The sequence below is a fragment of the Pantherophis guttatus genome, chromosome 1, assembly GCF_059756535.1.
Source record: "Pantherophis guttatus breed Tessera chromosome 1, ASM5975653v1, whole genome shotgun sequence".
Taxonomy (NCBI): domain Eukaryota; kingdom Metazoa; phylum Chordata; class Lepidosauria; order Squamata; family Colubridae; genus Pantherophis; species Pantherophis guttatus.
Genome location: NC_142063.1, coordinates 185,515,747 through 185,529,881, shown reverse-complemented (window position 1 = coordinate 185,529,881; position 14,135 = coordinate 185,515,747). Strand labels below are relative to the sequence as shown.

General features: G+C 42.4%; 1 protein-coding gene across 12 annotated transcripts in view; it reads left to right on the top strand.

Moving 5' to 3' along the window:
- Positions 1-14,135, top strand: part of LSS (lanosterol synthase) — a 59,936-nt gene that overhangs the window by 6,334 nt on the left and 39,467 nt on the right. For 7 of the 12 annotated variants that reach the window (XM_087886065.1, XM_087886060.1, XM_087886057.1 and 4 more), the window contains exons 5-10: positions 2,503-2,624; positions 5,538-5,634; positions 6,557-6,692; positions 9,820-9,928; positions 10,820-10,938; positions 12,780-12,877. In XM_087886065.1, coding sequence (XP_087742191.1) covers positions 2,503-2,624; positions 5,538-5,634; positions 6,557-6,692; positions 9,820-9,928; positions 10,820-10,938; positions 12,780-12,877 — 681 coding nt within the window. The remainder of the gene's footprint in view (positions 1-2,502; positions 2,625-5,537; positions 5,635-6,556; positions 6,693-9,819; positions 9,929-10,819; positions 10,939-12,779; positions 12,878-14,135) is intronic. The other 5 variants (XM_087886083.1, XM_087886067.1, XM_087886099.1 and 2 more) reach the window with 2 other exon arrangements.

Below are 14,135 nucleotides of genomic sequence, written 5' to 3'. Positions count from 1 at the left end.
ACATAAGCATAGGTTTCCCTTTACATAAAACACTACTTTCTTAATAACCATCCAGTAACTCTAGCTTCAAGTTAGACAGATTTTTTTATGAAGCCAAGAGGGCCTAGACTGGACAATCATTTGACTGGGATGGCATAAGACTTCTGCCTTGAGCAGAGGGTTGGAGTGGATCCCACCACTGGCTCAGCTCACCCCTCGCCCTCCTCTCCCAGTCACTCCTTGCCTGAGAAGGTAAGGGCAATGGCGATGGATGGAGACTCGCTCCATATTCCAAAGCGGGAGCAAGGTGGCCCTGTACTTGCCTCTTCTTCCAGCCCATGTTGGTGCTGTGCGCACCTTGGTCTCTTGGGGAGACGCGTGACTTTCTCTCCGCCCCAAGACACTGGCCCAGCTCCGGCTGATGCCGGTGCTCTCGCCACGTCCATGGCCTGCTCGCAGCTCTTGCAGCGCCTTGCACAGCACACTTAAATTTAGTGTGCTTCACAATGGGGGAGACAGCGTCCCCTGCTCCTGTTGGAGGCCATTACGACGGGGAGCATTGGTTGCTCGGAGAGACGTGCGGCTTTCTCTCCGCCCCGAGACACAGGTCCGGCCTGGCTGCAGCTGATGCTCCGCTTTGTAATGGGCTCCAGGAGGAACAGGGGACACCGTCTCCCCCGTTGTGAAGCACGGTACATTTAAGTGTGCTGTGCAAGGCACTGCAAGAGCAGCGAGCAGGCCATGGAGGCAGCAAGAGCACTGGCGTCAGCCGCACTCAGGCTAGGCCAGTGTCTCAGGGCAGAGAGAAAGTCACACATCTCCCTGAGTGACCGAGGTGCGTACAGCACCAACATGGGCCGAAAGAAGTGTACAAGGCAAGTACAGGGCCGTTTCACTCCTGCTCTGGAATATGGAGCGAGTCTCCATCCGCCATTGTCGCCCTTACCTTCTCAGGTGAGGCGTGACTGGCAGGGCGAGGGCGAGGGGTGGGGCCAGCCAGTGGTGGGTTCAGCCGGCAGGGGGGTGAAAGAGCTTCATTTATCTGGGAACCTGAAATGACTCTTGATTTAAATCCTATGGTAAAAAGCACCAAAAAAAGAAGAAAGAACATCATCAGCGAAACAAAAAAACAACAAAATAATCGGCCTGTTTTTGGAAATTGTTTAAGATGGAACACACACACACACACACACACACGAGAGAGAGATATGAGAGACAGAGGGAGAAAGAGAGAGATGAGAGAGAGAGATGGGGAGAGAGAGAGGGAGAGAGAGAAACAGATGAGAGATGAGAGAGAGAGAGGGAGAAAGATGAGAGAGAGAGAGAGAAAGAGGGAGAAAGAGGAGAGAGAAAAAGAGATGAGACAGAAAGAGAGATGAGAGACAGAAAGAGAGACCGATATGAGAGAGAGACAGAAAGAGACAGAGAGATGAGAGGGAGAGAGAGAGAGAGAAAGATGAGAGAAAGAGATAGAGATGAGAGAGAAAGACAGATGAGAGAGATGAGATGAGAGAGAAAGAGAGAGAGAGGGAGAGAGAGATGAGAGATGAGAGAGAGATACCTGTTTCCCACAGAAAAGAAAACACTGGGAGCCACAAAACCTGGGTAGGCTGGGGGGGGATCATGTGACTGGGTGGGAGTGAGTGATGTCGAGTTAGCCACGCCCATCCAGGTTTTGTGGCTCCTGGTGTTTTCTTTCCTGTGGGAAACAGGTCTAAATGACTCTTTGAGTGTTTAAGATTGCAGATCCCTGGACTAGAAGATCTCTAAGGTTCCTTCCATCACTATGCTTCTATGTTTTATTACCAAAATAATATAAAATAAAGGCAGAGGGAATGACTTCGGTAAGAAAAAAAAGCGTAAGAATGTGGGGCTTAGAACAGACAGTGGCTTTGTTTGGAATAGGTGGAAATTCTGTTTCTTAGACCTATTTACGTTTCTTAAGCCCCACAAAGTTTGAAAACTCAACAAATAAGAATGATATGAATTTCAGAAAGACTTCTTAATGCTAGTTTAATGTGTAGTCTTGAAAACTATAAAAATAAGTTCCAGACAAATTCATAGCAGATCAATTAAGGTGGAGTTACTTTGAAAGGCTTTCTACTCACTGATGGGCTGAGAACTCCTCTTCTGGCTGGTTCCTGCAGTCGTTCCCACTGCTTCTCTTAACAGATACATTAATTGTAGCTACAGATACTGAAATGTCCAGACTTCTTTGTTTTCTTTGGAATCTATCATCTGAATGCTTAGGGATTACAGTAACTTTTCCTATTTCTGGTGAATCGATTCTGCAAGCAAACTGTAATTCTCAATCTGCAGCATTGTATTTCTCTTTTATGCATTTAAAATAAAACTCTAAAATATAGTCATTGTTAGTCAAGTTGTAATAAAATTACTCCAAGCTCTTTTATTTTGCCTTCTTTGGTTTAACCAGTTCTTAAAAATTCACAGAATTTGAAGAACAGTTGGGGTTTCTTGTGTGAACACATCTACCTAACACTTTTCTTGTTTGTTGTCTGTTAGACACATTGAGGACGTGTCTAAGGTATTTTCTACTGCTCTGAACTACACGGCCATGCGTATTCTTGGAGTCAGCGCTGATGATCCAGACTTAGTGAAGGCTCGAAATAACCTCCACAGCAAAGGTGAATAACCAGCTGGAGCCTGGAAATAAATGTGGTTTTTATTTTTCATTTTACCATCATTTGCTGCCTTTGGAAAAAAGGACTCTCTACTTATAGAATAATCACAATTATGGTTTATGGATTAAGTTGATGTCAGCTCTTAGTGACCATGTTGGTACACTGTCTTCAGGAATATTTATCCCCATTCTGGCCCTTCAGATCTTCGTGATATGTCAATTGCCACTGTAATCAAGCCCAACCATGGATAACTTATTGTCTTCTTTTGGGCTCTCTTGATTATACAGTTTTCATCAGCAAAACTGTCTCTTATTCTTCTGCTTTTCTAAAGCCAGCTTGAACATCTGGCATCTCCCTTTCCATATCAGGCCCTAATCTACATTGGCTGATCCTAAGCATTATTTTGCTAGCATGTGAAATTAAAGGCATAGTATAATAGTTTGCATATTATATTAAGTCTCTCTTTTTGATATACAGATCTTTGCCTGTATTTACTTTAGTTTCTGTTTTCTTTTTGGCAATTTCCACTTCTTATTCAGACATCTAGTTTTCTTTATTCTATTTTTGGCAGTCTTTTTTCACATTCATTCTTAACAATTTTGCTGATATTATTGCTCATTTCCTCTGATTCTCTGTCAAATTAGGTTCAGGGCTTCCAAACAATTCCTGGCACTCTCCTTGAAGATGGTGGATATATGCTCAAGATTGTATCATAGAAACAAGTTGGCTTTGTTCTTCTGCTTTAGCTTAGTTTGGAACTTGTACACGAACAGTTCATGATCTGTTCCATAGTCAGTGTCTGGCCACAGTTTTGCTCTTGTACCTGAGTCTTCCACATCCTTCTGCCAATAGCATAGTCATTTTCATTTTTTTATTCATCTTCTATGATGTCCAACCCTTTGGTTGTTTGAAGATTTTGATAGCAGTGAAGTAATTAGATTGGAAGAAACTGATAAATTGTTCTGTTCTTGTAGGAGTGGCAGAACCTGGGGGCAAGTCCAAAGAGGAATCAGTCTAGAGCTGTGATGGCTAACTTATGGCACGCGTGCCAGAGGTGGCATGCAGAGCCCTCTCTGTGGGCATGTGCGCTGTTGCCAACTGCCCTTCTTGTTTCCGGCATGTGCATGCACGCTGGCCAGGTGATCCTTGCACGTGCCGGAGCCCCGGAAACCCAAAGACCAGCTGGCCGGCGAGCATGCATGCGCTGGAAACCAGAAGACCAAGTGCATGCTGGCCAGCTGGTCTTCAAGTTTCCGGGGCTCCGGTGTGCATGAAGATCAGCTGACCAGCGCGCACCAGAAACCAGAAGACCAGGTGGCCAGTGAGCACATGTGCATTGGCCAGTTGGTGTTCAAGTTTCCGGGGCTCCGCCACGCACACATGCACACACGCGAGTTCTGGTTTGGGCACTCGGTGCTGAAAAGGTTTTCCATAACTGGCCTAGAGTCTTTTCATAATCACAAATGAACTAACTCCAACTTGTCTTGAATTCCGTTGACTTTATTTAGTGCCAAAATAGTGCTAACCTTCAGTTGAGCAAATTCCTGTGCATAAGCATGAATTGTAATAAATCAGCTTAATTGGAACTTTGTGTGTGGTCATGTCTTTCATGCCTGACAGTTCCAGTTCAGTTTTCTAAGTCCAAGTACATTTTCCTCATCATCATTTCCACCATTGACATTCCAATCTCCAAATAGCACATTTTGTTTGCATATTCTATTGATTTCACATTAAACTGGAGCATAAAACTTGTCAATTTCCTCTTTTTCTGCATCAGTGGTTGGAGAATATACTTGGATAACCTTCATATTAAAAGGTTGTACAGGAAATGTAATGGCTAATATTTGATCATTGCTACATGATGCCCAAATACTACTTTCACTATATCCTTCCTGATTATGAATAAAATGCCATTTCTTTGTTTTTGTGTCCTGAGTAGTAAACAGTATGGTCAACTGGCTGAAAGTATCCGGTTGGTATTCATTTTAATTTGCTGATGCCAAAGACCTAAAAATATAGCAAATACATTTCCTATTTCATTGTTTTGAGGTTTCCCATGTTCAGCAGGACTTGAGGGAGAAGATTACATTTTTACTTTAGATTTTTCAAGACATTCTTGGTTCTCCTTGATCATGTTTGTTATGAAAATCTAGGAGCAGAAAAACAGATAAACTTGATGCCAACCTGCCTCCTTTTCCGAATATCTAGCTTAGAGATTCTTCTGGTTGTTGGTTTGATGGTATTCTCGGCTTGATTGGAGCTGCTCAGTAATTAATATGGCTAATGCTGTTCATTCATTAATAGTTTGCTATTTGTAGGAAATGCTTTTGGGACTCATTATGTGACCATTTGTGAATTAAATGTTACTTACCGGTACATTGTTCAATTTTCCTAGGAGGTCTTTAAGTAGGAGGCACCATCTCTTCTTTCCTAAAATTCCCCTGCTTTACTTAGCCTTGTGAGTAGACTTGTTCTTCTGGTGTCTGCTCCAAGTCCAATGAATAGTAGGTATTTGTATTAGTTCTGTGGGAGGTAAAAAGTTCTTCACTAGCTCTTTCTTGCTTTCTCTCTGACTGGAGAAATTGAAGCTACCCTTTTACTTTCTGTTTTCTATGTTCTACATTTTCCTGGCCAGAAACTCCAGGAAAGTCTTATCTGTAGAGAACGACCCATAGAAAATCTGCTGTTATGATCAGGACTAATGGAAGAAGAGGAAGGGTGAGGCCAGACTATTTGGTAGCAGAGCCTTTTCAGGACTGAGAGGACAAGACACACCACACAGACAGAGGGGAAAAGGAGAACCCTTACTTAGATCATTTCTCCCCTTTGTTCTCCTCTGTAATAATTAGTATGAACTGTTTATGTTTTATAAAGTTGGCAGCTGTTTTGATATTATTCTATTTTGGAATTCTTCAGGTGGTGCTGTAGGAGTCGCTTCCTGGGGTAAATTTTGGCTGGCTGTCTTGAATGTCTACAGTTGGGAAGGAATGAATACGTTGCTTCCTGAGATGTGGTGTGTAAATCATCATCAAGAAAATTTACCCAGCTTCTGTCTGTCTTCATTATATAGATGGATGCACTTGACCAAAAAAAAAAAAACACGTTTACCATCCCCCCTCCCAAAATACAAAGGTTTCTTAGAATTTACACATACTGTATGCAAGTCAGTTAATTTCCTATTCATTCAGATCAGTTTACTACCTTTCAACCTATGTTCCAGATTATGCCCCCTATCTCCTTCCAAAACAGACCACTTGTAAATTTAAACTGCTGAAAATTTATTTGTGAGGTAAAAGTTATAGGAAAAGCTTCACAATGAATTCTTAGTTGTATTTTCATTGTGAGATTTAAGAAGCCACATTATTAATGGAATCTATTTCAGTATTTGCTATGAGAGTACTTTTGGATTTTTTTTCCTGATATGGGCTCTTGAATGTCCTCTAAATGCCTATTTTACTTTCTCTTCTGTTTTCTTTTCTACAAGCTGAAGAGGAATTTCCTATATTTATTTTTAAAAATTCACCTCAACGTTTAAGATAAGAATCTGATACCCCCTCCCCCCAAGAAGTGTATGGTGTTTTAACCACTACCAAATGGCTCTCTAAACTTGTCTACCTATTGGAATAGTAACAGTAAATAGGCTCACTATATCACAGTTTTCATCTAAGACCAAAGGAGTATAATCTGATTCCAGTATTTTTGATACTGTCCCCAAATGTGACATTATTTATACACTGGACAACTTTGTGGAGACTCTTCGAGGTCTGATAGTTGCTAGAGATGGGCATGCCAATGGCCAATTTTCAAAGCCTGCTGGATGAAGCGTGTTTTGTTGTCATGATCTTTTTGCAGATTTCCTTCAGTCAAGTTGTTACATTGTCTGTGGGCATCAATCCACTGTTACGAGCGTTTTCCTTCTTTCTACTTCACAATAGGTTGTTTCCTTCGTGGATGCCAGCTAACCCTTCCACACTTTGGTGTCATTGCCGCCAGGTTTACCTGCCAATGGCCTACTGCTATGCTGTCCGCCTCACTGGAGAAGAAGATGAACTTATCTTGAGCCTTCGACAGGTAGTTGCCAAAGCATAGCTTTCCTATTAATCCAATGACTTTCAATTAATGGAATCTCTGATCTTGTTTAAGATGCAGAGTTGGGCCAATTTTCAGTTTCCCAGTCCCCAAAGAATTCCAAAATTGAAATTTGATAGGAAAATGCCCTTTTGATTTTTTCCCCTTCTTTTTGCTCTAAAAATATATTTCAGAGTTGTATTAGACCAATTTAGAAGGGGTGTACATGCTTCAAAAATTATTTCAAAGAGGTATTATGAAATGCGTGGGATTAAGACATTGTTTTAAAGCAACCACATTTTTCAGGCTTCCACACATTCAGCTCATTAAAGCACCCCTGTATTTAGTGCTGCTTTAAAGAGGTGCTGTGCTTGTACTCTTTCATATTCCAAAGCATATTTTCCAAATAGTTTTCAAAGAATGCGAAGCCTTACTATTTAAGCTTGTAATTCTCTGTTCATAAAATACAGTAAAACCTCTGAAACTTGACCCAAGGGACTGAATGAAAGTCGTCAGCATACGGAACAACTGTACTGATATGTACACATGCCTCATTTTCCTGTACAGAAATGCACATAATGAAAACATAGGAAAATCATTCACACAATACTGCATCATACAAAATCAATACATTTACATATGTATTGTTTTCTCGTGTTTTAATCATTCTGAAAAAAAGAGTCAATTTTAGTCTGTTTCTTATTCTTGTTATGAAAATACCATATTTTTCGGAGTATAAGATGCTCCAGACTATAAGACGCACCTACTTTTTTGAGGGAAGAAAACAAGAAAAAAAATCTGCCTCTGCCTCCCAGCAATTTGCCTCCTTGCAGCAAACAGCCCGTTTCAGCTTCAGCACAGCCTGATTAGCACAAGCAATTGATTGTCAGTTGGATTGACCTCCCAAAGATCAGCTGTTTCAGGCTGGAGGGATTGCCATAGCTTATTGCCGCCTCCAGGCGCCCCATTTTCCAGCGGGTGGGTGGGGCTACATTTGGTGTATAAGACATACGCAAATTTTCATCCTCTTTTGGGGGGATGGGGGGGAGTGCGTCTTATACTCTGAAAAATACAGTAAGTGGAAAAAGCACTCTGAATACTGGCCATACCACTCAGCATACCTGGGCATTTTTCCATGGCAAATGATTTTAATTGCATTATCAAATGACTGACATCTTCTTCTTTCGGAATATCTGCAATTTCTGTGTCGTCCTTGTTTAATTCTTTTGCTTCATCAGTTGCTTCCAGCACTGGGTTGCACCTTGGCCAGTACTAATTGGAAAATTGCTTCTGGGTGAGGTTCATTGCAGATTACCACATCGTCATCCATTGCAACAAAATCTTCAAAATCTACTCCCTCAAATTCCGCCATGGGAAGTGGGCTGTCTAGCGGGGCTGCAACATCTTGCTCTTGTAACAAGTCCAGCTTTCTTGAAGCACTTCTGTATTGCTTCAGGCTGAACTTTATTCCAAGCAAAACTAATCCAGAGAACTGTATCCAGAGCAGTAACTGATAAAATGGATGATTTTGCTTCTGCAGACGAACCATAGGTTTGAATTTTAGCAATGACCCACTGCAGAAGCTGGGCTCAGTAGTGCATTTTGAATGCTTTGATTATGCCTTGGTCAAGAGGTTGAATTTTTGATGTAGTGTTTGGAGGCAAAAATTTCAGTTTCACGTTTGTAAGATGATTCACTTGGGGGTGGCTAGGACAATTGTCCGCTACAAGGAAAATGGGCCGTTTCTTTTTCTTCATTTCTCGGTCAGTACCTCTTATCCACTCCTCAAATAGGGCATCAGTCATCCATGCAGATTTGTTAGATTTCCAGGTGACGGGAAGGTCTTTGGGCTGCAGGTTCTTGAATGAGGGTGGCTTTGCCGATTTACCAATCACCAAAGGTTTTAGCTTCTCTCCGGTTAAGCTAGTGCACAGCAGAACTGTGAATCGTTCCTTAGAAAGTTTTCCTTTGTGGATGTCAGCTAACCCTTCCACACTTTGGAGTCATGCGGTTGTTAAACGAACCTCACTTCCCCCATTGACTATTTCTTGGAAGACAGTTGGGAAAGTAACAAATGGTGATCACATGACCCCTGGACAGTGCAACTGTCATAAGTACATGCCAGTTGCCAAGCAGCTGAATTTTGATCACGTGACCATGGGGGTGCTGCTACAGTCGTAAATGTGAAAACCAGTCATAAGTCACATTTTTCAGTACCATTGTAACTTTGAATGGTCACTAAACAAATGGTTGAGGACTACCTGTAGTCCAGATATCTCTACCAAGAGGCAGCACAGCAGGACCTCGCCCACAGAAGAGAATCCACTTCTGGTTCTCCCTCACCTATTCTTTAGCAGCGCTGCTAAATTGGCTGTTGAAAAGAGCAGGTGGAAGGGCATTACAGTGGGCTAATCTATTTTATTTATTAAATGTACTTATGAAATGTATGTGACACTCATCTCACTGTAAAAGTGACTCTGGATGACTTGCAGCATAATACAAAGATATACAAAGCAATTTAAAAAATAAGAAAGATTAAATACAGACTAAAAAACCAAAAGGACATATGACATGGTGGGGATATTCTCTCTGCAGAGTCAGCCCCAGCATTAAGCACCCCTATTGGAGCCCTAGGCCAGCCGGCAGAACCAGGTTTTAAGGCTCTTCTGGGAGGCCAGAAATGTGGGGCCAACCTCACCTTCAACGGAAGAATCTGCCAAAAGTCGGAGGCCACAGCAGAGAAGGCTCTTCTCCTAGATCCTGCCAAAGAAATTATTTGGCACATGGGATCTTCTGTTGGAGTGAGTGGGACTAGCCAATAACAGAATAACAGAGTTGGAAGGGACCTTAGAGGTCTTCTAGTCCAACCCCCTACTCAAGCAGGAAACATTTCAGACAAATGGTTGTCCAATCTCTTTTACGATACAATGTTAAATAAATAATGGGCAGGCACAATTGTTTTTTTCTGGTCTCATGATGCTAAACTAAGGTGGAATCTCTTTAAAGGCCTTCTGGACGTCAATGTTTCTGGCATGTTCCTTAAGAAACAATTTTGCCTGTTCAAAACCCGCTGAGATTTCTTTAGGATCTTCAAATGCTAATTCTTTATTCTTCCGGACTTCTTTTGTAGGAACTCTATGTACAAGATTACGACAGTATTGACTGGCCAGCACAAAAAAATAATATTGCTTCTGGGGATTTATACACACCACATAGCTGGCTACTAAAAGTGATCTATGGTATGTGAAACTGCCTCTTGCCGAAGGGGCCCCCTCATTTGTTCTTGCCAGATTCCATTTCACTGCAGAATAAAAACACTGTCAAGGAAACATCTTTGTAAATCCAAAAGGGTCCTCAGGAAGATAAAACTAACAAGTGTTTTTCCTAACATTTCATTGTATTAATGGTTCCCCAAAATAGCAGTGATAGTAACAGATATATTATTCTCCTGACAGCACCCTCCCTAGTCACTCACATACTCTCCCATGAGGCAGCAGCCACCCCAAGCCACACTGCATTTGTGCCACTCCTTCCTGACCACCTGTGAACTCCCTTGCTCACCCACCCACAAACTCCCTCTCTCTCTCTCCCATCAGGCAGCAGCCACTTATCTATCTGCTGTCTGCCTTGTGAGTACCTGGGACTTGCAAATTTCTGCTGGTTTCCCCACTGATTAATGGAAGTTGGCAGGAAGTTGCAAGGAAGTACTCGCTTAAAAATCCATGATCCTTGTTTAACAACTGCAATAGGGACTGCAGGGATTGCTGTTGCAGTCATGTGACTTAGGCTTTATGATCACATTGCTTAGCGATATAAATTTCAGTCTCAATTGCCATCATTACCTGAAGATTACCTAAACATTTAACAGGGAATGGCAAAGTTATAAACCAAAGCCTTTGTGTGTGGGGGGTGGGGATGAAGATTAAGAAAGGTGTAAAAACTAAACACTGTTTGCCTGGAGCAGTATGTTAAATGGAAATTAGATGAGTTTCCCAGTTGCAGCTTAAATTAGGATGGAAACATATGTTGACTTTGCAAATTAATTGAATAACAGTTTCTGCTGTATTTGCTTCTGATTTTTCAGAAGGTAAATTGAATCTTCCATAGGTCTCTTTCTGCTTCTATTCCAGCAATAGCCAATATCTATGAGCAATTCCACATCAAAAAATTGAGAGAGCGAGCCGTGGAGGAATTATATGATCATATCAAGGCTGATGACCAATTTACCAACTTCATCAGCATTGGCCCTGTAAGTAGTTTTTAAGCATCATTTAGCTCAATAGCTCTGTATCATACTGTAAATTTCTCTGCAGAAAATCAGTGGCACCATAGCTTGTGGTATCCTTGGTGCTCTCTGAGCTTGGGTTGTGGTTTTTTTTTTGTTTGCAACCAACTTTCATTACTCAACAAGTACCATCATTAGTGCTTGTGAGTGTAGGGTTTGCTCCCTGTTTATATTCAGCAGCTTGCCCTGCCGGTATTGGTGGGAGTGTGGTTTTCTCCTTGGTTGTTCCTTGATTAGGATATTGTTGTTCTTCTAATAAGAATGAACAGGAGCAGATATGTGCTATCTTGCAGAAACGTTAGCCCTGTCCAGAGTAGAGGAGTTTTTAGAAAGTATCTGGAATTCTCATCAACTTTTCTTGGAAACCTTTTTTCTAGTGTACTATGTTTTACAATCAGGCTGAGGGTACATATCCTATTAGAAAGAGGTGGAGGGAGAACCTGTTTGTCTCCTCCACATCATGAAGTATAATATTATAAAGTCTATGACTATATGCCTAGCCACTAAACCTAAATATTAATCTTTACCTAGATCTGGATTCAATTATCCAACTGACTATCGTGGAAGAAGAAAGTTCTTCCAAGTTTAAGTAGTAAACTCATAAATGTTGGTTAGGTTGTTTTATAAATGTATTTTAACTTTGTCTTAATCATTATTTGTATCTATCTCTATATGTATCTAGATATCTAGTTACAAAGCACTCTGCTTGTTTGTAAATAAACAAGTGAAAGTGAAAGAGAAATTGATGTAATAATACCTGCTGGTGGATCAGGTTGCACTTACCTCCAATTCTCCAAGCCCTTGGGGATGAGGACTCATTGCTCTTGACAGACAATTGTTGTGCTCGCCTCCCACAGAAACAGCAGCCGCCTGCAGCCCTAGCCACAGTGTGGATGCTATGAGTGTGCCTTAGGGAGAATGTTTCCACTGCTTCCACAGGAGAAGCAGTGTAGACTGCAAACAATGAACACATCATTTCTGAACATTCCAGCTACCCAACAACCTCATCTAATCCACTTACCTCTCTTTCTATCTCTAATATTTTCTGCAGCTATCCCGGTCTGCCTTCTAGGCACACAGGAGCAATAATTAAGATAAATGTTAATTTTGTGGAGGAAACTTCTCTGTGATGAGTGGTGGGAAACACTGTAGTAATGGCCAGTCTGCAGTGGGATAAGGGATGGTATTGCTGATTGCTACTCAGTGTGTGCTGATGCTGTGGAAGGAGTTGACATAGGAAGGATGCATAGGATGCTTTAAGGGAGATGAGGCATTCAATTGAATTGAATATCCTTCACACCAGAAAGACCTGATAGTGTTTGGACATCAGCCTGAATGGGCTCTTTTGTGGTTTGCAGGTGTCAACGGTATTTCTAGTTTCTTACAGCCTTGAAGAAAGGAAATGCATCAGTAGGCATCATGCATTTTTCATCAAATGGGAATATTCCATCTTTAAAATTTTCATCCATTTCTAAATAAAATGAACATCACTTTTAATTTTTTTTTTGTAAATAAAAAACTAGAATGCGTTTGTGGAGATTCCATGTTTCAAGGTACTTTCCTCTAATATTTTTGTCCTTCATAGTTAAACTCAATGCTGTTTGAAGACATCCCTTTGATTTTATGAAAAAGGTTGTATTTTTAAATATTTCTCATCTGTGTCTACACTTAAACAGAAGATACTGGTTTTCTCGGGAGTTTTTGAAATGATGAAGAGCTACATTTGTGAAGCACAGCTATTACTCTCAGATGACTTTAGACTTTAGGAGGAAAATAAAATAATAGTTCTTTCTTTGCCTTTGTAGATATCCAAAACAATTAACATGCTAGTGTGCTGGCATATCGAAGGAGAGAAGTCTCCCGCATTCCAGGGACACGTTTCTAGAATCTCTGACTATCTCTGGTAAGGCTTTGTTGAAATCCAAATTTGTCCAGCAAACTTTGTTAACCTGGGATCTTCCTGATGTGTTGGACCAGGGGTCCTCAAACTTTTTAAACAGGGGGCCAATTCACGGTCCCTCAAACTGCTGGGAGGCCGGATCGGCTGGGAGAGCGTGGCTAGGTGATCATGTGACTAGGTGGGCGTGGCTAGGTCATGTGACTGGGTGGGCCAATTTAACAGTCCTTGGGGACCGTCAGACTCCCTGGTGAGCTCGGGGATGCTGCCAGAGTTTTTTCTTTGGTAGCGGCAGCGAAAGCGGCGTCAGCGGCGGCTGTGGCTGCAATGGCGGCCGTCTGGCGATGGTGGGAAGGAGAGCGTCGGCCGTCAACCCTCCTGAGATTTTTGACGGGCTCAACGGCAAAGTACAACACCGACCATCCGGGACTGGCAATGACTGGGAGGGCTGCCCAGTTGCTGGGTTAGTTCCTTACGTCGTTGGGAGGCCTCCGTTGAATTTTGGGGGCTGGGGTTGGGAGATTTCTCCCCCCTATTTTCCATCATTCCCCTTGGCATCATGCCTATCTCGGACTGGTTGCCGTTTATGGACTCACTGGCACTGAAATCTGGCTCATATTCATCGGAGCCCTTCCCCCTGTCGTTGAGGGGACTGTAAATTGTGTTGGGAGATTATGGGAGCCGGTGTACTTCTTCCATCCCACCAGCAGAGGGGACTGACCACCATACCAGCCACCGTGAGAGGGTGGTCTTGGATTTTTGTGCCCCTCGGGCGGAGTCGGTATGGTATTACTTGCATTTCGCCAGCAGAGGGGATTGACTATCAGACCAACCATCATGAGAGGGTGGTTGTGGACTATTAGACCAACCACTGTGAGAGGGTGGCTCTGGACTTTAACCCCTTGTGCTGTGTTGATATTGCAAAAGTTCACTACTTCCATCTCACCAGTAGAGGGGACTGACCATCAGACCAATCACTGTGAGAGGGTGGTTGGATTGTATCCCCCTTGAACTGTGTTGACTTGGCAAGAGATCCTGCCCACTGTGGTGAGGGGACAGTGGACTTTTGGACCTCGGATTTTGGATGCCCCCATCTTATTTGTTCTCCCTTGGACCTCTTATTTTCCATCTGGACCCTTGGGACATGGTCACTTATCCTCCTGTGGCAAGATGTATTCGGCAGCTGAGCTTCTTGTTCTCCCCCCTCTCGCAGGATTGGCCCTCCACTTTATCGAGGGCCTACCTCGATGACGGGTTTTGGAAC